This window comes from Peromyscus californicus, unplaced genomic scaffold (genome assembly GCF_007827085.1).
Source record: "Peromyscus californicus insignis strain IS unplaced genomic scaffold, ASM782708v3 Scaffold_7__1_contigs__length_154581171, whole genome shotgun sequence".
Lineage (NCBI taxonomy): Eukaryota > Metazoa > Chordata > Mammalia > Rodentia > Cricetidae > Peromyscus > Peromyscus californicus.
In genome coordinates this window covers 120814770-120837497 of record NW_026294595.1, presented here as the reverse complement: position 1 = coordinate 120837497, position 22728 = coordinate 120814770, and the positions used below count along the sequence as shown (strand labels likewise).

General features: G+C 42.7%; 1 protein-coding gene across 3 annotated transcripts in view; it reads right to left on the bottom strand.

Moving 5' to 3' along the window:
• Positions 1-22728, bottom strand: part of Cfap61 (cilia and flagella associated protein 61) — a 300869-nt gene that overhangs the window by 122938 nt on the left and 155203 nt on the right. For all 3 annotated transcript variants that reach the window (XM_052722829.1, XM_052722832.1, XM_052722831.1), the window contains exon 18: positions 19759-19886. In XM_052722829.1, the coding sequence (XP_052578789.1) occupies positions 19759-19886 (128 nt within the window). The remainder of the gene's footprint in view (positions 1-19758; positions 19887-22728) is intronic.

The following is a 22728-nucleotide window of genomic DNA, read 5'->3' as shown; positions in this document are numbered from 1 at the left end:
AGCAGGCTTGACTTGGCCTCACATCAGCTCATGAAGGAAGCATGGGGAGAGGACAAAAGAAGAACCTTATGAACTAGGAATTTAGGCCAAAAATACATGACATACTCCACAAAGTCTCAGGAAACAAAAGGGAGGCTTGCACAGGACTATGGGAGCTGAAAGGGATAGAGGGTCATGCCAAGACTAGCAAGACAGGGTGTGCCATCACAATCTTAAGCCCGGAGGATGGAGGCAGAGGGGACATAGGGAGAGGCGGGACAAGAAGAGGGAGCTGTGCAGGTGACACTTAGGAGCTGTGGCCACACCCTGCCTGCCTGAAAGTTGTCTTTCATGACTTTATTAGCTGGCTCTCCCCCATTTGTACACTTATTTCTCACCAACTTCTCAGGCCTCATGCCCATTTCCCCAGGTGATTTCATCCATTACCATCTTACCTATTTCCCATAATGCACTTGACTACGCTTCAATGTTTCTTCTGAGCTATAGATCTAATTTCTAAATGCTCCAGGGTCATCCCAAATTCAGCATGTGCAAATAAGGATGCTCCAGGGCATTCCAGCCAAACAGAGCTCTTGGCAGTTTCCACGCCCTTCCTTTCTCTGTCAAAGTCATGGCCAACTCACTATCAATCGTGCTAGGAATCTGGAAGCTCATCTTAGATTCCTGTCCTCATTCCCACTTCCCATGCCAGTTACTGTGTCTGGTCATTTTCACCTGCTCCGTATTCTTGAATGCCCCATCTGCCAGTCCCACAACACACTGTGACAACTGACCATCGACCTCAAGAAATGGGCTTAACATTGTGTCCCAGGTACACATCTCGCTTCTGCCCCTCTTCCTCATAGCTACCGGAAACATCTTTTTACATTAAATCATATGTCAGTGGTTTCTGGTTTTGAGAGTCCGTCCTTTGAACACTACCTTGGTAGCAACAGAGCTGAGAAGTAGAGAGCATGCATGGGCTTGAGAGTCACGCTGTCTTAGCTGGACCCTCAGTGCTGACTTCTTGACCTCACGCAAACCATTTAACCTTTTTACCTGTAAATGGGAGTGACAGAACCTAGTGGATCTTAGGGGAGCTGTGCAGATGAAAGGAGATTTTCAGACAGAACATTTTCAATGGATATTAACCATCTCATCGCCAGGATAGTAAGTCCAGATTCACCAGCATAATAGGTAAGTCTTTATGGTCAAGGGCTAATCTACCTCTCCATTGCTCTTTGTACTATCAACCTCCTCACTGCTCCCTGACAGTTCCCCACCCTTTTATGCCTGCATATGAAAACACACCAGCATTTTCATTTTTTCCTCTCCAACTTTGTATTTTGCTATGGTAGTTTGCAACTGGATACAGCAACATCTGAATACTTAATTTGATTTAGTTCAATTGTAAAGTTTATAGTGCTGGGGATGAAATATTGAGATGAAACGTTTCAGCGTTCACATTTGCTTATGTATGAATATTCAGAAAGTTCCTGCAGACAGAACAGCAGGTCACTGGGTACAGCTTGGCTTTGAGCAAACCCTGCAGGAAATGGCACAAACAGCCGAGTCCCAGATAAAACCTTGGTCTCAGATTTAATGGTGTTGGCTTAATGTATATCAACAATATCTAACAGCACTGTGAGCCCTCTGCTCCCAAATCAAAGGTCACCATATTGTGAGGGAGAAAAAGTTCAAGTTAAGTGCTCAGGCCACTGAAACATTAAACAAGTGCACCTGCATTTTCGCAGCAAATAATTCCAGTGGGGATTTCACGTTGCTGTGGATACAAAGGGAGGAAACAGCTCAAAGATACTTGTAAAGCAGGGAGGGATTAGAGTATCCAGGGAAATAAGTAAAAGGTATTGTGTTTCATTCCGAGTTTCAGAAGGACAGCTACAAAATTAGGTCTAAACATCCTTATCCCGCAAATAAAGAGGAACACACCACCAATTTACTGTGAGCAGGAAAAGGACACATAAAACTTTTCACATTGCTTGTAAATCTGCTAGTAATTCACTCATTAATTTTTATATTTTTTGCTGATTTTGTGTGTGTGGCATGACATAGGCAGCCAGCCAAACTGAGTGATTTAATTAACTGGCTTTATTAATGCTTCTATTCGAACAAATAGATAATGTAGAGGAAAAAATAATTACCTCACATCCATCTAAATGTTTCAATTTAATTTACTAAAACCTCTGCTTTCAGAATTGTCCAAGACAGTGACAAAAATACTTTCCAGATGACAATAAATCCTAGCTCAACATAGATATGAGACCGGACTGACTATTTTACCAGTCAAAGAACAACTCAGATGTAACTCAGTCTTAAAGATGTAAGATAATAGCAAGCAATTAATGGTTAAACGCTACAGATGGGAGGTAAAGGTTGGGGATAATTGTGAATTTCCACAATTAGAAGACAAACGCATTGAAAACAAGTCAAGCAAAGATTTACTATAAGCAAAGGACAGATTAAGAAAATCTACCAGGTTTTCCCTGAAAAAAAATTAACTCTTTTCAGTGGTTCCTGAGAGTGTGTGTGTGTGTGTGTGTGTGTGTGTGTGTGTGTGTGTGTGTGTGTGTGTGTGTGTGTGTTATTTGTATGTTTAGACCGTGAGAGACTTTTTGATACATCTCAAGGTACTTGTTTCATTTTTGTTCAGCTAATAAAAATACCAAAGGCTGCATCCATAGCCACAGAGCTGTCAGTAATGGCAAATTCTGACTGTCAGGGGAGAGCAAAGAAAGCCAAATAGGACTGAGGGGAGGACTTTGAACACATGTAGAAGAGAGTGAGGGTTTGTGGAGGTGACGCAGAGGTTAAAACTTTCCGCTGACCCTACTCTCTAGTTTTGGGGACAACCCTCCCTCAGTCTACCTTGCATGGTGAGCCAGAACTTCCTGTTCTCACTAGTCCCTGAAGTAACTGTGATGAAACCTGGAGAGAAGAGACAGCAGGCTGTTCTCCCAAGCCTCCCCTGAACCCAGCCATCTTCCAAGAGTGACCCAGGTGCCCTCTGGAGTCCTCATGGATCTGTCAGGGAAGGGACATGATGGCCAAAGTCATGGTCTATGGGGAACATCTGGAGATTCAAGATGTTAGATGAAATGCTCGTGTACCTGTGCTCAAAGGTAACTCATGAATCCTAACTGAAAAAAAAAAATTCATGTTTGGAAAATGACGAGAATAAAATTGGGGGTTCCAGCAAAACAGATTAAAATGCATTGAAAATGAGTTTTTCTTTATATTTTATAAGAAATGCTTAATAATGGTTTCATACATACATGCTTTGAATACACATTTATATACATTAAATAAATACCAGCTATGAATACCAAGAGGACAAATATAAGACAAATGGGAAAAGCTCTGTCCACAAGAGATGCAGAACATAAGGCACAAATCAATCAGGGTCACATGACCAAAAGCAAAGCATGATGGGACTAGAAGAACCACTGACATCACTTCTGATGATGAAGAAAGGTTCATATTTGGGGCAGTAGTAGCCATTAGCAAGGTTTTATTAACACCATATGGGCTGGCTTCCTCGTGCTTGGCAGTTACTTCTTGGGCTCCATTCTTAACTGGTGATCGGTTCAGCATGTGGCTTTGCAGAACGCTTTTGACTAGGTCCAATTTATATGTAAATACCGAGACCTGGATAATGACTTCAGCTACATAATGTCAATGATGGCGTGATAATTAGGCTTGGTAGGCACTAAAGTAATGATGTAAGTTAGAAGTTATATTATTTCCTGAGAATTAGAAAATGCGGTTCAGAAAACAAACCCATAAACTAGTTTACCTACAATGAACAATTATAGGGGGGAAATTGTTCCCTTCTAGATGTATCTGTCAACTTTGAGGAAATGTCTACATAAATGGTTCCTAAACCCAGCTGCATTGCAGAATTATCTGCAGTCTGTCAAACACATGTATTTCTGGAATCTACTCCAGCCCCACTGAATTATAACACCAGGAATTGGGGGCCCAGAAACTTTATTTCTGCAGCCCTCCTCACCCCCACCCAAATGGCTCACGTATGCAGAAGTATAGTCTGGAGCTTCTACAGTCTAGTGTTTATAGAAAGATCACTCAACATAAACCCAAGGTCTAGAAAGTGATTCACAGCATTTTCTCCATCACATATTGTTAAAACAAAATAAGGAAATTCAAAGGTTTTGTGGTTTTTTTTTTAAGCCCAAATGCCTCACTATATTGTTAATTTTGGATTATTTCTTTGAAAGGAATGATCTTCTAAGTACTATAGTTAGAGATAAATATGGTCTTCAGAGCCATATTCTCCCTAGATGGTCTAGTCTGGTCAGGTTTCACACAGTGGCTCACAGAAGTGCCACCATCCGAGAGAACAGCCACCTGCCACAGTTTTGATCTCAACTGTCTCCTGGGGCCACATGCTGAAGCTTGCTCTCCAACCTGAGGTACTAAGAAGAGGGGGTGAAACCTTAAGGAGGTGGCAGAGGAAGGTGGGAGGGGGGGAGACAGAAAGAGGGGAGGGAGGAGGGATGTAGGAAGTAGAAGGAAGGAAGACTGGCTAGATCCTAAGGAACGAGCTTTTGGGAGTTAGATCACAGCCCTTTTCTCCTTTTCTTTGCTTCCTGGACACCTGTGCCACCACGTGCTTCCCTGCCATGATACTGTCCTTCACGAAGGCTCAAAGTGATGAAGCCAAGAGACCACGGACTCAAACCTCTGAAACTGTAAGCAAAAATAAACCTGTCCTCTTTGGGATTTTTCTCACGCATTTTGTCACAGTGATGGGACTATGAGGAGCATTTCACCTGTCACTTCTACTGAGGGGCTGCCAAGCCTGTGTTTGTAGGGCCGGATCTTTCTGGGCCTCTCCTTCAAAGTGTTATCCAATGTCAAGTGATAACAGGGCCCAGTCTGATAGCTCCTTATTTCCTCCAGAGCACCTGTATGTAGTTCTGCCTGTATCAGGACAAAGGAAACTCGACAGGCACTGGCCAGTCCTTCCAGGCTGCATCAGCCATGGAGAGTACTGGCTCTGTCACAGACATCCCGAGTAAGCTGTTTTCAAACCTGAGTGACCTTCAGATTCATCTGCAGGTTTATGACTCAGTCCTGACAGACTTGAGGCTCTACACCTCACAGGAAATATTGAAGATGCTGGGCAGGAGATCACAGCTTTGACTTCTGACATAAAGAAGAACTGAATGTGCCAGGCTCTGCTGACTCCCCATGGGAGACCTTGCCTTGGAGGAGGTGGGAATGGGGGGGGGGTTGTGGAGAGAAGGCTGGGGAGTGGGAGGAGGGAGGACAGGGGAATCTGTGGTTGATATGTAAAATGAATAGAAAATCTCTTAATATAAATAAATAAATAAATTTAATTAAAAAAACATCTTTTTTAATCCTAGAGAAAATTTGTGACTATGAAGGGGGAGGGGTGGGAATCTCTTTAGACCACAAGGGTGGCACAAAATCCTCTTTGCTGAACCCTTGCTTTTTGGCTGCCTTTGTCTGTGCTCATAAGCTTTGAAAAGGGCAACTGTAAGAATACTGACGAGACATAAACAATGAGCTAAGGAAAATTAGGAACACAAGGGGGTACTCGAGTTCATGCTTTGGGTCTGTCCACATCATCTTGGCCCACCTGGTCACCAGCAAATGGTTCACCAGCAACCAGCATTCCCCCACCGGCTCTGTCTGCCAAAGAGCATCCTCTAAACACGGGAGCTGAAGAAAGATGCCGGAAGAACAGGGTACCAATCATCAACTGGGACTAGGGTGGGTGGATAATACTAGGGCATCCTCACCCCACAGAGGGGCCATTTTCAATTGTCTCTCTCCAAGAGCCCTAACAGGATGGGGGCCTCAGCCACCCAGCTCGTCAGGAGCTGACCGACAACTATGCTTGGCAGGGGACGCTCTCTTCCCTCCCTTGTCCAAGCACCACGTGGTCAGACTGTTCCTGGGACTATTCCCACACTACACCCCCAGTTCTTGGTTTTCAGCTCATTTTGAAGGAACATAAACCAAGACAGGGGGTGATATTATTATTTTAAAATTATCCAATAGCAGAAGATGGGGATGAAGCAGGCCAAGCACAGGACTCAGTCCCTGGGTACCTGCTCTGCACTCTGATGAGGTCATGAAGAATAGATCTTATACCTAGCACCCTTAACTCAAAAGAAACATCAAGTACCTATGAAAATGATGATAAGCTAAAAACTCTGCCCTCAAAAAGGAATAATACCGACAAAAAAGGATTGCATTGAGGAGAGGATAGTGCCAAGAGTGTGTACACTTGGTATTAAGAGACAAGAAATGCTTCTGAAAAGAGCAGGAATAATAACTTTACAAATGAAGATACTTTTATTTAATAGTAATTACATTTAAATATTGGAATTTGATGAGGAAGTCTGGTCATGATCTGTGGACCAGGTGTCCCAGATCATCCTTTTCTGATGGCTCAATGTCTAGTCATTCTCCTAGAGGGTGGTAGGGGAGCGTGGGAGGCAGAACCCCTATGCTTAGCATGACGTCCCCACTGTAGCTCCTCCCATGCCTAGCCAACAAACTGGCCTTGGTATGGGTCCCTGGTGATCCCTCTGTGGTTCCAACACTACGACAGGGCAAGATGTGACCTGCCCCACCATCTGTCTCAAGTGGCTGCTTGCTCCCCAGGCTCCAGGGAAGGTGACGAGCATGCCACCATCCTTGTCTTCATGCTGCTTGGGCCCTGGTGTGAACAAAGCAACCAGGGAGTACACACCCTTCAGCTCCTGTGACAGAGACCCAGTTACAATCAGCTTGCTCATGGGGGATGACTCTGAGATCAGCAAGCAGGCACTGACTATTATTAGTCACCTAATTAGGGACAGGCCACGCTGAAGGTTTCAGATGTCCTCAGACAAACATAAAGATAAAGAGTGTAATTAAGCCACTGGCCCTAGGCTGGCTGCTGCCAGTGCCCACAGCTGGGCCGGATACTGAGTGGAACTGTGTGACCTGATAACAGGGTTATGGTCACTTGGAGTCAGAGCTATAAAACTTCCTGGTTCTATTCTATCCTTTACCTCAGTTTGCTCAACCAGGTGAGGGATCCCTGTCTAGGTTAGGGAGTCTGAAGCTCTGCCCATGGATGGGTTTTTTTGTTTTCATTTCTGTTTTGTTGTTGTTGCTTGTCTGTTTTGGAAAAATCTCACTCTGTAACTTTGACTGGCCTGGAACTCAGAGATCTACCTACTTCTGCCTCCTGAGTGTTGAGATTAAAGGTGTGCATCATCATGATCGGCCTGGTCATTTCTGAGCAAATTTGTCTTGGTATTAGTACCAGAAGGGGACAGTATGGGCTTTAAGGTGCCTACCAGAGCTTCTGGTGAATCACAGTATAGGAAGGGTCCTGGGGACACCTCTCAGGGCTGTTCCCAGTCAATATTATCCTATGGATCATTTCTACATTTTTCTAGTCCCATCTTAGGCTCTTCAAAAGATTTATTTTGCCTTGGAATTGACTTAGGAAGGCTTTGAAATTAATAGAGAAACAGGAATTGTGCAATACAAGAAAATATCATAAGACACAGAAGCACAGAGATAGCCAAAATGGAATAGAATAAAACAGTAACTACTCAGCGAGTTTATGACTAAAAGATAGTGAAAAGGACATTCTTCTGAATAATAGTGGGAGAAAATACACTGGATTGGGATTCGGTGGGGCAGAGTCTGAGGCTGCCACATCTAATGAGCTTATAGGTGACAGCCATGCCACCGGTCCACAGACCAGGCTGTGGACAAGAGGAATAGGAAAACAAAGCAAGTGTAAAAACTTAGTTCCAGTCTCTACGCCCTCCATTGGTAGAACATTTCCATAGTCCTTTGTAAAAACGATTTTAGAAAACCCGACATATTCAAAGTATGCATATAAGAAGTTCAGCTGGACTATAGTAGGTGCACAGGAGGAGCAATAAAGTCTATTTACCAAGCAAACAGAAAATGCAAATAAGCCAGCATAATGCGACTATTTGGATGATTCATAAAGTAGACTTCCAATCACAGTTATTCAGAAGACATAACGAGGGTCACTAAATAATAGGCTTGTGAAAAAGGAACTGTGTTTTCAGACCTGAATGTTAAATCATTATAACTGGGCTCACACATCTTCATTAACTGAAATAGGAACCATTGTAATCAATACATTTTTGCCAATGAGAAATAAGATGGGTTTTTTTGTTGTTGTTTTAGTCTTATAGTGTAAAAATCCATGATTCTGGATTTGAGGAATCCTCAAGCATTTTCTGCATCCCATTGGCTGTGAAAACATCTTCTTCACATGCAGAAATTTTGAAGAAGTGGTGGTTGGTAGAAGGTCAGGTGAATATGATGGATGAGGCAAGACTTGGTAGCCCAATTCATTCACCTTTTGAAGTGTTTGACAGGCCACGTGTGACTGGGAATTGTGGAGACAAACTGGGCCCAGTCTGTTGACCAGTGTTGGCTGGAGGAGATGCAGTTTTCAGTGCATCTCATTGATTTGCTGAGCACACTTCTCAGATGCAATGGTTTCAATGGTGTTGGAAGGCTTCAGAGGATCAGAAGGGCAGTAGACACCAAATAGCACCCAGCATCATCATTTGCTTCACACATTTGGCTTTGAGAAGAGCTTTGGAGCTTCCTCTTGGTTCAAGCACTGAACTGAGCTGGCTGTCATATATGATCCAGTTTCTGTCACAAGTCACAATCCAACTGAAAAACAATTCACTTTTTTGTTCTATAGAATAAGATAAGATGACAGTTCAAAATGACAGTGTGAAAAAAATTGCAGTCAGCTCATGAGGCATGCACTTACGAATTTTACCACTCTTCCAATTTGCTTCAAATGCCAGACAAACATTGCAAGACCTATTCCGAGTTCTTTGGCAACTTCTCAGGTAGTGATTAAAGAATCAGCTTCAATAACTGCACTCAATTGGCTGCAGTCAACTTCTGATGGCAGCCACTCTGCTCCCCATCTTCCTTTGCAGCACTTTCTGGAACCACTGTACCTACCACCTGTTAGCAGTTCCCGGGCCAAATGCATTGTGGACGTGAGTTGTCTCTGTTGCTTTAAAACTCATTTTGAACTCAATTTGCTTTTGGTTTAATATAATTTTCATAGTATAAAGTAACTATGAAATGAACAGAAAGTAATACATTATTAGCAAAAAGTAAAGTGAGAAAAGCTCATGAGAGTGATGTATCACATAACCACAATTACTTAAGAATGCATTCCAATATCAAATGACAAATTTCAATAATGCAAAAACTATAACCACTTTTGTCAGCCTAATATTAACAAAGGGGAATATCCAAGAAGACACAGCACAGATGCAAAAAATCCTCAATATTTGCCAGCCAAATTCAAGAACATATTAAGAAGATATGTGCCATGACCAAGTTTGTTTCAATCCAGAGATATAAATATAGTTCAGCACACACAAATCAATAAATATATGACAGCACATAAATACACTTAAAAGAATAAATCACATGACCATCATCAATAGATACATAAAGGACCTTTGACCAAGTTCAACATTCATCCTTGAGAAAAGCCCTAGAGAAACTAGGAACAGAAGATATATACCTCAGCATAATGAAGGCTGTATGTAATGAACCTATGGCCAACACTGGTCTCAATTAAAAAAAATGAAAGCCTTTAATCTAAAATCAGAAACATGACACACTTTTCTATCCTTATCCAATACAGTGCTTGAAGTCTTAATTAGAGCAAGGTGAGAAATAGAAATAAAAGCAATAGAAATAACAAAGAAGCCAAATTATCTCAATTTGAAGACAATATAATTCTACCCTTAAAAGACCCTAAAGACTCCACTGGAAAACTCTAAGATGTAAGGAACACTTTTAGCTAATTAGCAGAACACAAAATCAACATATAAAAATCAGTAATTTTCCTATAGACCAGTAATGAACCTGCCAAGAAAGAAACGAGGGAGGAAAATAGCCATTCACAATATCTTAAAAAAATAAATACCTCAGGAAGTTAAAGACCTCTGCAATAACGTATTTATTTATTTATTTATTTATTTATTTATTTGTGTGTGTGTGTGTGTGTGTGTGTGTGTGTGTGTGTGTGTGTGTGTGTGTGTGTGGTGAATGCACATACACATGTGTACTCAGAGGCCAGAAGAGATGTTCAGTGTCATGTTCTATCATTCTCCGCAGTATTCCCTTGAGACAGTCTCTTACTGAGCCTGGAACTGGGCTGGTGGCACCCAACCCCCAGGGCTCCTCCTGTCTTTGCCCCTCTCCCCATGCTGATGATACAGGCACATAAGACTACACCCGGCCTTTTATATGGACTCTGGATTTTGCAGTCAGGTCCTCATGCTCAAGTAGCAAGCATTCTGACCCACTGAGCCATCTCTCCAGCTGTACAGCATAAAGTTTAAAACACAGAAGAAGGGAACTGAAGACACTAGAAGACAGAGAGACCATCCATGCTCACGAATTGGCAGAATTTATATATATATGAAATTACTGAAAGTGGTCTACATGTTCAACACACTCCCCATCGAAATGCCAACATTCTTCAGAGAACCACATAAATAATCCTAAAATTCCTAGGGAGACAGTCACAAAAGCAACCTGTGGTTTGTGCTGCCTGCAGAGCATTCTGGGACCAGAACCTAGCAGAATCCTCATCAAAGAGACTAGAGAGACATCACCCAGCAACTGATGGGAGCAGATGCAGAGTCCTACAGCCAAACATTAGACAGAGCTCAGGGTGTCCTGTGGAGGAGGGGAGGAGGGTTGGAGGAACCAGGACCAGAGGGGTTCTACAGAACATGGTCCTACACAAAATCAAGTGATCGGGACTCATGGGGGCTTGTGGAGATCAGGGAGCCTGTAGGGGTCTGACCTAGGTCCTCTGCATATATATTATGGCTGAGTATCCTGGTGCTCCTGTGGGACTCCTAACTGTGGGAACAGGGGCAGTCATTGACTCTTTTGTCTGCTTAGGGGACCCCTTTCCTCCTACTGGATTGCCTCATCCAGCCTTGATATGATGGTATGTGCCTGGTCTTATTGTAGCATGTTGTGCCATGTTTGGTTGATGTTCCTGGGAGGCCTGCTCTTTTTGGAGGGAAAACAGAGGCTGGGGTAGATCTGGGGGAGAGGGGAGGTGGGAGAAAGCTAGGGGGAGGGGAGGGAGGAGAAACTGCAGGTGGGGATGTAATATATGAGAAAAGAATAAAAAGAAAATCCTAGGGAGAACAAAAAGACCCTGAGTAGACAAAGAATCCAAAGTAAAAAGATCAGCACTGGGAACCTCACACCTGGCCTCAGATGATACTACAGAGCTACAGGGCCCCAAACAGCATAAGACTGTACAGAAACAGACACACACAGCAATGAAATGGAGGACCCAGAGGAATGCTCCCATACTGCTAGAGCCACCCAAGCTTTAACAAGGAGTCAAAACATACATTGGAGAAAAGAAGGCTTCTACAACACATGGTTCTGGAAACACCAGACATTCACACAGAGAAGAATGAAACTAGTTCTATATCTCTCAACCTGCACTGAAATTTAATTTAAAGCAGATCAAATACCTTAGTGTAACACTCAATCTCTGAAACTTCCAGAAGAGAACATAGGGGAATGTTTCAAGATGTCAGTGTAGGCAAAGCCTTTTCAAAAGGGATTCCAGTAGCTAAGGAAATTATACCAAGAGTTGACAAATAGGATCCCATGACATTAAAAAGTTCTATACAGCAAAGGAAACAGCTTACAGAATGTGAGAAAAATCTTCACCAACTACACATCAAACAGGAGATTAATACCTATAGTTTATAAAGAACTAGAAAACCCCTAAATATCTCCCAAATAATTCAATAAACAGATGGGCAAATGAATAGAACACACAGTTTTCAAAAGAAGAAAAATACAGATATCCAATAAACATTTGAAAAGGTATCCACTAGCCTTAGCCATCCGGGAAACACAAACTAAACCACACTGAGCATGCGTCTACATTGAGCTTACCATCACCGAGAATAGAAATGGCAACAGATGCTGGTGAGGTTATGAGAAAAGATGACCCTTATTCACTCTAGATGGAATGTAAATTGGTACAGCTACTGTGGAAGCCAGTATTTGGAGGTTTCTCAAATACCTAAAAGCACAACTACCATATGCTCTGGCTATACTGCACCTGGGGACGTATATCCAAAGGAAAAGCACACCACAGAGATACCTGTACATGTTCATTGTTGCCTTATTCACACCAACCAAGATATGGAACCAGCCCCGATGCGTATTCATAGATGAATGAATGAAGAAAATGTAGCATATAGATGGAGTTGTACTCAGTCTTACAGAGGAGTGAAAGTGTGTCATTTACAGGATAAAAAGATGGAGCTGAGATGTTCATGGTCAGCAAAATATGAGCCAAATTCAGAAAGACAATACCATGTTTTCTTTCATATGTACAATATATACACACCAATTTATAAACACATACATGCATGCATACATGAAATGAAGGCAGGAGAGTTGTGAGGTAGGAGGAAAGGACTTCCAGGGGGGAGACAAAGAGAGGAAATGGAAGAGAAGAAAGATAAAATAGCAATTTTCTTCATGTGAGATCTAGATTTAGCTACATATATGTGTTCACACATGTGAAATAAAAGCAAAAAAGAGACTATTTGGCAAGAGAGGGGAACCAGTCAGAGGGGGAAGGATGGGGGAAAGGCACTGTGGGACAGATATGAGGAAGGTAGACTGATACAAGTGTATGAAAATGTCATAATGGAACTAACTAAACTAACTAAAGATCCTAACTAAAACACTAGCAAAAATAAATAACAGATAAAATCTGGTGCTCCCAGCCCCCACTGGAGACAGACTCATACAGTGTATTTCAGGCCTGAACTAACTATGTAGCCCTAGCTGGCCTGGAACTCCTGACAATCCTCCTGCCTCAGCCTGAGCGCTGTGATTACAGGCAGAGACACATGGACTAGCTTTTATCCCTTTGCAGTCTTACTTTCTTGGTGAGGCAACACCTCTTGCTAGCCTGGAAGGCTCCTGGGCTTCACTGTGATGCTCCTTTTCTGGAACTAGTGTTATCCTGATGACTGACATGTGCCTTTTAATGTGAGAATAAGGAGTTCCTTCTAGCTTTGCCTAGGATTGGTCAAGTCCCTTGCCTAGGGTGGCAGTACCTGAGGGTTCCCTGCTGTGACCCTCCATCAGCACAGATGAGGACAGGGTGGCTCTCATGCTTCAGCACTGACAGACAGCACAGGCAGGCTAACTGCCAATGATGTCCTTTCTCCATTTCTCAGGGGTTGAAGCTCTAAAGATGTCTCTCTAAGAGCGGTGCTGACAAGCATGTAAATAAAACAACCAGATGCCCCAAACCTAGAGCTCTCTATCCTAAAGAGCCAGGCAGTAACTGACCCGCTGTTCCATCAGAACTGCAGCTTCGGGATGACACAAAACCATTACCTGGACGTCCTGAGCATTGTGAAATAATCCACAATTCCCAGAAGTATGTCTCCAGGCCTGTTTCCCCCTAACCTTTTATACCAAAAAGCCAGCATCTATTCCTCTATGGTCCCCACTCCAAGTAGAATGCACTTCCCTTTGCTAGACCAACTGTTGACTCTCACAGAGGCCTGTGCCTTAGCAGAGCAGAGGACAGGAAAGGTTAAAACACCTGGGCAGACGGAGCCATCACTGACCCTTCCTTGGCTCCCTTCCCAGCTCTTTCCCTTAGGACGCAGTGCCCTTAGGACTCAGATGCAGCAGACTCGGGAGAGGAAACAAATTACCTACCTGCACCTGCCTTTACCCTGCATGACCTTGCACTCCCTCCCTCTCGGGGCTCCTGGCAACTGCAAAAAGAGCTGAGAGCAAACAGGGCTGCCAGCTCCAGCATCCAGTGCTGGAGGAGCCACAGGCTAGGCCCAGGAGGGGGCGGAGGCTCGGGGCTAGGATGCTGCCCTGTGCCTCTAGGGAGGCACTTGCCACGTGTCATCTGGTATTGGTGACTCTAGAGGCCATGCCATAGGAAAGATGCAGGGCTGATTTGAGGCCAAACAGCCAAAGACATGAGGATGTGCCTCCACAGATACACAGATGGACTGCAGCTAAGGTTAAGACGGAACATTAGAATAAAAAAAAAACCAAAAGAGCCGGGCGGTGGTGGCGGCGTACGCCTTTAATCCCAGCACTCGGGAGGCAGAGCCAGGCGGATCTCTGTGAGTTTGAGGCCAGCCTGTTCTACAGAGCGAGATCCAGGAAAGGCGCAAAGCTACACAGAGAAACCCTGTCTCGAAAAAAACCAAAACAAACAAACAAACAAACAAAAAAACCAAAAGAACAGAAACCCCAAACAGAGTGGTGGCATATGCCTCCAATCCCAGCAAATCAGAAGACGGATAAAAAAGAATCACAAGTCTGAGGCCATGCTGGGAAACACAGTGCAAGTACACCCATTAAATTATTTTTAAAAATTTAGCCTCCTAATCTCCTGCATGCTCCCATGGCCTGGAATGTGCTGGGTGCTGACTCTGAGGAACCCATGTCAGGACCCAAGCACTGGCAAGGATGGCTATAACAAGGGCAGAGAGAGTACAAACCGACTGCTTTGAAAGGAAGAGATGTGCACTTTGCGCGCCCACCCCCCCAACAGGGTCTCTCTGTATAACAACCATGGCTGTCCTGGAACTTGATTTGTAGACCAGGCTGGCCTCGAACTTACAGAGACCTGCCTGCCTCTGCCTCCCGAGAGCTGAACGTAAAAGCAAAGAGTATCTGTCATGTCACAAGACGACAGGACTGCCAGGTCTGGAAGAAGAGACGCCTGTGCTGTACTTCATGTGGACGTTCCACATGGTAAGTCTAACAAAGCAGCTCAAGGGCCCAGGCAGTGTTCACCGCGCCCCCACCCAGGAAAAACCTTGCTTCCAAAATGTGGATTTAATCCCCATGGGTAGGTAGCATTTGGTGAAATGTCTTCAATTTCATTGCAGGCCAAATTGTGTATAAATTTAGTTCAAGTGGCAGCTAAACCAGTACAGTGAAATATGCAGTAAGTTACTATGGTGTTTGCTAATTTAAAATAATTAGAGAAAATAATGAGAAGACTATTTCCTCTCTCAAGGATTAGAGATCTGTAAGCTGATACCAGCCTCCTTCCAGTGAACATAATCTCTGTAATGAAGACAGAGAATTGTGAGTGCTTTAGAAAGGTCGCTCTGATTGGGGAATTTAATCAACCCAGTACTTATACCAGAACTTATATTTGTTTTTATTGAATCTAAGTCAATTCCATAAAAGGAAAATTACATGTGTATATCTTAATGTAATCATTCTAAGCAGAACATTATAAGTATTACAGCCAAATTAAGATTTAAGACCTGTTGATAATCATTTGTTGATTTCCCCAACTTCAAAACTCCACCCCACTAACTCATAACTCAAATTTGGGCTGCATAAGACTTGCTGCTCAGAGTCTTAGGAGCAAGGACCCGGCAGGAGAGTCAAACAGTCCAACACCCAAGTTACATACAGTGCAGCACCCACAGGGAAGTGAATGTTCACAGTTTTCCTTGTGACTTCATTTCTGTCATGGAATACTGCTAAGTGGCCAGAGACTTGCGGCATTTGAACTCTGTTGTGAACTTCAGTAACAACACACAATGTACTTCTGGTTAACTGAGGTTAAGTTCTGGAACTTTGAACAAGTTGTCTAGAAAGTTAAACAATAGACTAGCTCTTTTCTTTTGTTCTTTTTCAGGTTAATGTGCCATCAGATAAACAAGTCACTCACTTATCTTCCTGATAGTCAGGCATGAGTACTTGTTGGGCAGGGGGAGGGGTGTCCTTAGCTAACTTCCCGGAAGCTCCACTCATCCTCTGGGGCTGCTAACTGTTGGCTTCAAGAGGAGTCATGATGAGCTGGATTTTCCTGTCTTCCTCTGGCCTTAGAGCTCCCATAGCTTTGAAAAATAGCTGGAGTTTTCCCTGTCACCCCAAATAAATGCTCTGCTTTCCACTCAGGTTTCTGTGCCCTCTTAAGACAGGTTCTTTACAAATAGCTGCTAGAGCAGGGTATGGTGGCGCACACTGCTAATCCTAGCATTTGGGAGGCAGATACAAGAAGGCCAGCTTGGTTTGCTTGGTAGAGTTCCAGGCCAGCCAGGAATACACAGTGAGACTTTGTCTAAAAACAAACAAACAAATAAAATAAAGATAGCACCTTGAAAGGTAAACAGTTGTTAAAAACTGAGCTATCCATGCTAGTGAGGAAGTAGAGTAAGGGGAACACTCATCCATTGCTGGTGGGAGTGCAAACTTGTGCAGCCACTATGAAATCCCTGTGGCAGTTCCTCAGAAAGATGGGAAATAATCTACCTCAAGATCCAGCTATACCACGCTTGAGCATATAGCCAAAGGGTGCTTCATCCCACTACTGAGACACTCACTCTACCACGTTGACTGCTGCTTCACCCTGCAGCAGATGGGAACAAATATGGAGACCCACAGCCAGACAATGTGCAGAGAGTGAGACAGCTTGGCACACTAAGCCCTATCAGGGATGACTCCATCAAATCCCTCCCCTCAGGGCTCAGGAAACTCTGCAGAAGAGAAAAGGGAAAGAGTGTAAGAGCCAGAGGGGATGGGGAGCAGGTCCTTCTAGTCACAACAGAACCAATGCACAGGTCCTTTGAGCATATATTATGGCTTCCAGTTTTGTGTTTTTATGGGATTCCTCTGTGACAAATGTGTGTGTGTATGTGTGCGCGCCTGTGCGCTCATGCACACATCTATATGTGTTTCTTGTGCTTTTTATTTGGCTCTTTTTCTTATTTGCTTGCTTTGTCCTATTAAGTTTTGCTTTTGTTTTATCTTAATATTATTATTTAGACACCTGGTTGTTGTGTAATGAGAGACAAAAGGAGTTTGACTTGGATGGGAGGGAAGAAGAAGAAGAGGACCTCAGAAGAGTTGGAGGAGGGGCTGTAATCAGAATATATTGCATGAAAAGGTTCTGTTTTCAATTAAAGAAAAATGGAACAAAACAAAACAAAAACAGAAACAAAAAAACCTAATCAATCAACCAACCAACCAAACAAAACCCAAGATACCTTTCTAAGAGTAAATGAGGGAGAGTTAGTAGGCACAGGGGTGCTGTTGGTAGGAGATATAGCTTCATATGTTCTGGAGCACAGTTAGATAACTATTGTTGCAACAACTAATTGGATATTTCAAATTAGTTGGTAGAAAGGACTTTGTTCCAAACACGAAAGTGGGAGATGTGCGAGTTACATTTTATATAGTGTTTTGAAATATTAACCATATCTACTAAACATACACAAACTATGTGTCAATTTAAAATGGAAAAAAAGAGAAAGTTTTTGTTTTGTTGTTGCTGTTTTTATTTAAAGAGTAGATGAAGAAATCCAGTCTGAGAGAGGTCAGGAAGCACAGGGCTCCCAAGTCAGGACTGGCAATGCCAGGGCAGGAGCCCAAGTCCTTAGACTCCAACATAGGGTTCCTCTGTCGTGGAGATTCAGTGAGCAGGTAGAGGGGGAGAGACTGGTAAAACTCAGAGTCCTTAGGAACTGTCCATCTGGAAATGGGCTCTAAAAGGTAGCTGTTGAGAGAACAGCATGGGAAGCCACACAAACCTGCCTGGCCCCCAAGGATTGTGCCCTAATGTCTAGCATGGGGCTAGAAGAGAAGTTCTGACTGCTATGCCATTTCTAAATACCTATCTTTGATGCAGTCAAAACTAGTCCCCAGGGCTGGGGCTCTTGCTGCTCAAGTCTGATGATCTGAGTTAGATCCCTGGGACCATGTGGTAGCAGAAGAGAACCAACTCCACAGAGTTCTCCTCTGACCTCCACACATGTCTTGTGGAATATTACTTCAACTACGTAAAGATGTGTTACATTTGTTTATGTTGTGGAATATTACGTCAACTATGTAAAGATGTGCTACATTTGTTTGTGTTGTGGAATACTACTTTATGGAAAGGCCTGCTGCATTTGTTTCTGCTGCATCTGTTTAATGATGTAAAGAAGTGTTACATTTACTTATGCTGCATTTCTTTAATGATGTAAAGATGTGTTGCTTTGCCTGCCTAAGGCACCTGATTGGTCTAATAAAAAGCTGAACATCCAATAGTTAGGCAGGGGAGGAACAGTCATGCCTGGTGGGCAGAGAGAATAAAGTAGGCGGAGGAATCTAGGCTCGAGAAAGGAGAGAATGAGGGAGAAAAAAGGGAGACGCCTGGGGCCAGCCAGCCAGGCAGCTGCCAGCCAGCCAGGCAGCTGCCAGCCAGCCAGGCAGCTGCCAGCCAGCCAGCCACGGAATAGGACATACAGAATGAAAGGAAGATTAAAAAGTCCCAGGGCAAAACACAGATGAAGAGAAACAGGTTAATTTGAGTTATAAGAGCTAGTGGGACAAGCATAAGTTAAGGCCCAGCATTCATAACTAATATTAAGTCTCTGTGTCATGATTTGGGAGCTGGTTGGTGACCCAAAAGAAAGCTTGCTAAACACATGTATCTTGGCATGTTCCAGCTTTTACACATACAATAAATAAATGTAATAAAAATTTGCTAGGCATGATGGTGCACATCTTTACTCTCAGCACTCGAGAGACAGAGGCAGGCAGATCGATGTGAGGCCAGCATGATCTAGCCAAGGCTAGATAAACTATGAGTATATGGTATACCGGTTACATTGTAGAACCTCAGGCTCACACCCCAGCCCACTTTGGAGCTTCTGATTCTGCCTGCCTGGTATGGGCTTTAGGAATCTAAATCTTTTTTTTTTTTTTTTGGTTTTTTTTTTTTTTGGTTTTTTCAAGACAGGGTTTCTCTGTGTAGCTTTGCGCCTTTCCTGGTACTCACTTTGGAGACCAGGCTGGCCTCGAACTCACAGAGATCCACCTGCCTCTGCCTCCCGAGTGCTGGGATTAAAGGCGTGCACCACCACCGCCCGGCAGGAATCTAAATCTTTACCAAGGACTTGATGTGATTCTTATGATTGTCTTGATAAAGTAAACACATGTAGAACAGGACCAGCAGAGGCTTTTGTGAAGGCGTCATATGGTACCAATTTTATTCATTTTAGGCCTCATAATCTTTGCTGAGATACTCAACTTTAGAACTGAGGCACAAAAATAGTTCCAAGTAACACATGAAAGTGAATATAGCTGTGATCCAAATGAGTTCTACTGATTTGTCCTATTCCATCCCACATCTAGAATGTTCCACTGATTCATGAATCCACGCAGCTGTGCAACGGATTAGCAAACAATCTCAAAATCTGTTTTCTCAAGTGGGGAGAGAGTCCCCCATGTTTGAACAATTACAAGGCATTACTAAGTCAACCCTATGTAGGAAATCAAACCCAATAACGGCTGTGCAAGGGTCACAGAAAAGTGGATAGACAGGTGTTTTTAAGAGATGAATATGGTGCTGGAGAAATGGCTCAGTGGTACACAGCACTTGCTGCTCTTCCAGAGGACAGACGTTCAGTTCTCAGCATCCATACCTGGAGGCTCCCAACCTCTAACTCCAGTTCCAGGGAGTCAGATGCCTTCTGGTCTCCATGGGAACCTGCATGCATGTGGTGCACATAAACTCACACAGGCACACACATACACATACATTAAAAGTGAATATATAAAGGGTACAAGAAAAACTTTTATTCCTCAAAAATAAACAGATAAATGACTAAACAGAATGAAAGAACTCACCAAAACACCAGAGTCTCTAGGAATGAAATTCCAACACTGGATGCACCAACCACAACGATTCTGGCATTGACAGTGACTTTTGGTTCTAACGTTAGTTTCCGGTTTGTGTGGTTTAAGGCATAACTCGACTGCAAGAAAACAAAGAGGAAAAAAAAAACTTGAGGAAAATGTACCTGAATCAGTGCCCCCGACGAACAATTACAAGGCCTTACTAAACCAACCCTTTGCAGGAAATCAGACCCAATAATGACCATGTAAGGGCCACAGGAAAGTGGATACAAAGGAGTTTTTAAGAAATGAATATGGTCCCAGAGGAATGGCCCAGTGGCACCCAGCACTTGCTGCTCTTCCAGAGGACTGAGGTTCAGTTCACAGCAAGTACATCTGGTGAGTCACAACCACCTCTAACTCCAGTTCCAGGGAGTCAGATGCCTTCTGGTCTCCATGGGAACCTGCATGCATGTGGTGCACATAAACTCACACAGGCACACACATACACATACATTAAAAGTGAATAAATAAATATTTTAAAATGAAACAACACAGTTGCTGTGGAATAATCCTTTTGTACACTGTAAAGATTTGTCACTAGAATTGGTTTCATAAAAAGCTAACTGGCCAGTAGCCATGCAAGAAGTAATGGGTGAGATAAAACTAAGGATGTTGGGATGAAGAAGGGCAGTCTCAGAGGAGATGCCAGAAAACACAGAAGAAGCAGGATGTGTAGAAAATGAGGTAACTAGCCATGAGCCATGTGGCAGAGAGTAGATAAGAAATATGGGTTAACTAAAATGTAAGAGTAAGCTAGTAACAAGCCTGAACTAACCGGCAAGCGTTTACAATTAATATTATTTCTGAGTGGTTATTTGGGAGTGGCTGCTGGCACAGGAAAATTCCGCCTACAAAGGGCATTCCAATGTGGGGTCAGAATTTCCACGTGGAACCTGACAAGGCTTGAGGGAAAGTTCTACAAAATGCATAGGGATGAAGCCAAATACAGCTTCCTAGTTTTGTGTTTCTGATGCCTGCCACAGTACAGAGACGCCGGCAGCTGCCAGCACACCATGGGCTAAGCTGCATGGTGGGTTCTGGCAGTCTCTCATATGGGCTGCAGTACAGAGAAGCATCTCCCAGCCACTGCCTGTGGGCTTGAGCTGCCAGCACGGGCTCCACCAGCACACTGCATGGGGGGTTTGGGGTTTTCCTCATGTAGATAGAAAAGGTTACAAATATACAGTAAAGACAGATTCAGATGGAAAAAAAAACCCTCTAAATGGGTTACAGTGTATTTAAAAAATATATAAAGGCTTGGGAAATAAAAGAGAAAGAGGACATACAGTCTTAGATTTTAAAATATAGTTTTAAAATAATAGTAAAGTCCTTAAAAAGGGAGTAAAGTAATATAAAATAAAAAAGCCACATAAAGATGGAAAATACACAGAGAGTCTGAATACTGTGTTATGGTGTTCTTTGAATCTTTTGACAACTGAGGAAAGAGTAATAGCTGCTAAGACACACTGGTTATGAAAGCTGCTAAATTAAACCAACCTATATATTTAAAAAATGTCTTAACTTCAAAATGTAAGTGAAAAAAATGTATCACTCTGAGGAAGAGGCTATGCTTTTGTTCTCACAGAAGATTAAAGGCTGCAGATTCATTTGAGGTTAAAGATGATCAGGTTTGATTGAGGAAAACCCCCTGAAATCCTGACTACAGACATAAAGAAATAAACCTCCAAAAACTACAAAACATTTAATGTATATTTTACCTGTTCAAATATAAAACAAAAAATTATCTTTGGCTAACCTGTGTGCAACACAGTCTGTACTCATATTAACACAAAAATGTATGTTACCTTTAAAAGTTTATGTATTTTCAGAACAAGGAGACCAGACACCAAAGAAAACAGGTGGCCCAGGTGATCTAGCATCTCAAAACGCCTCTGTTATAGTCTCCTCAAAATTCTATATCCAAAACAGCTTCCAAGACTGCTAGCTGAGATGGTCCAGCCTCTGAAACTACTCCAGATAAGACCTAACAATTATATCAATTTTATGAAGGTTCCCTCAAAGGTAACAGTGCCCACAAACAATGGGAAGTAGTCTAGAGAATGACACCCACATTCCCAAAATATTGGTTATGGATGTTTGTTATTATTTAAGGGGGGGGGGAGTTGGTTACAAATTGTTATTCATCATAATAAAAAAAGGCTAAACAAAGAAGTCAAATTCAAAGATCTCTTTCTGAAAGAAAAGGGAGGATATAATATATAAATGACGAGATAAAAGGGTAGATTATTGAATTCACTTAATCTAAAAAAAACCACCATTAATCTCAAAATATTTTACATTGGTATGGATTTTGGGTTGTTTTTGATACAAATTTAAAGTTAATTTTGTTATACTGTGTGTATGTTTCTACTCTTGTTTGGGGTATTGTGTTTATGCAGCTCATTTTAAATGTAATATATAGTTAAAAAATACAGATTAATAGTCATCTATAATAGTCAAACCTATAGTCATATTAGGTATGTTTTCAAGGTCATACACAGACACATTTAGATAGACAGATGATTTCCAAAGACTTCAAAGACCTACAGAATATGGCACTTAATATATTTAATAACCCAAGGCTTTTCATGACAGTGAGACACGTCTGCTCCTGACAGCACCAATTTACTTCAAAGAAGGTGATGGGCATCAAAGAAACTCCATATGGAGTTTACTTTATGGCAAAAGCTAGCCATTTGGACAAAGAAATTGCCTTTGCCTCAATTGCTGACAGTATACTGTACAAACTGGACCAGCAGGACTCAAAGAAAGCAACTGCCAAACTTTGCCAAGACAAGGTAGGACAGTCCTTCAAAATTCTTTGCTTCACAAAATAGTCTGTCAGATATCCTAGGCCTGTAGGCCAAAGATGGACACCTCAACATTACAGAGGAACCTTGGGTGACTGTCCAGACAGCC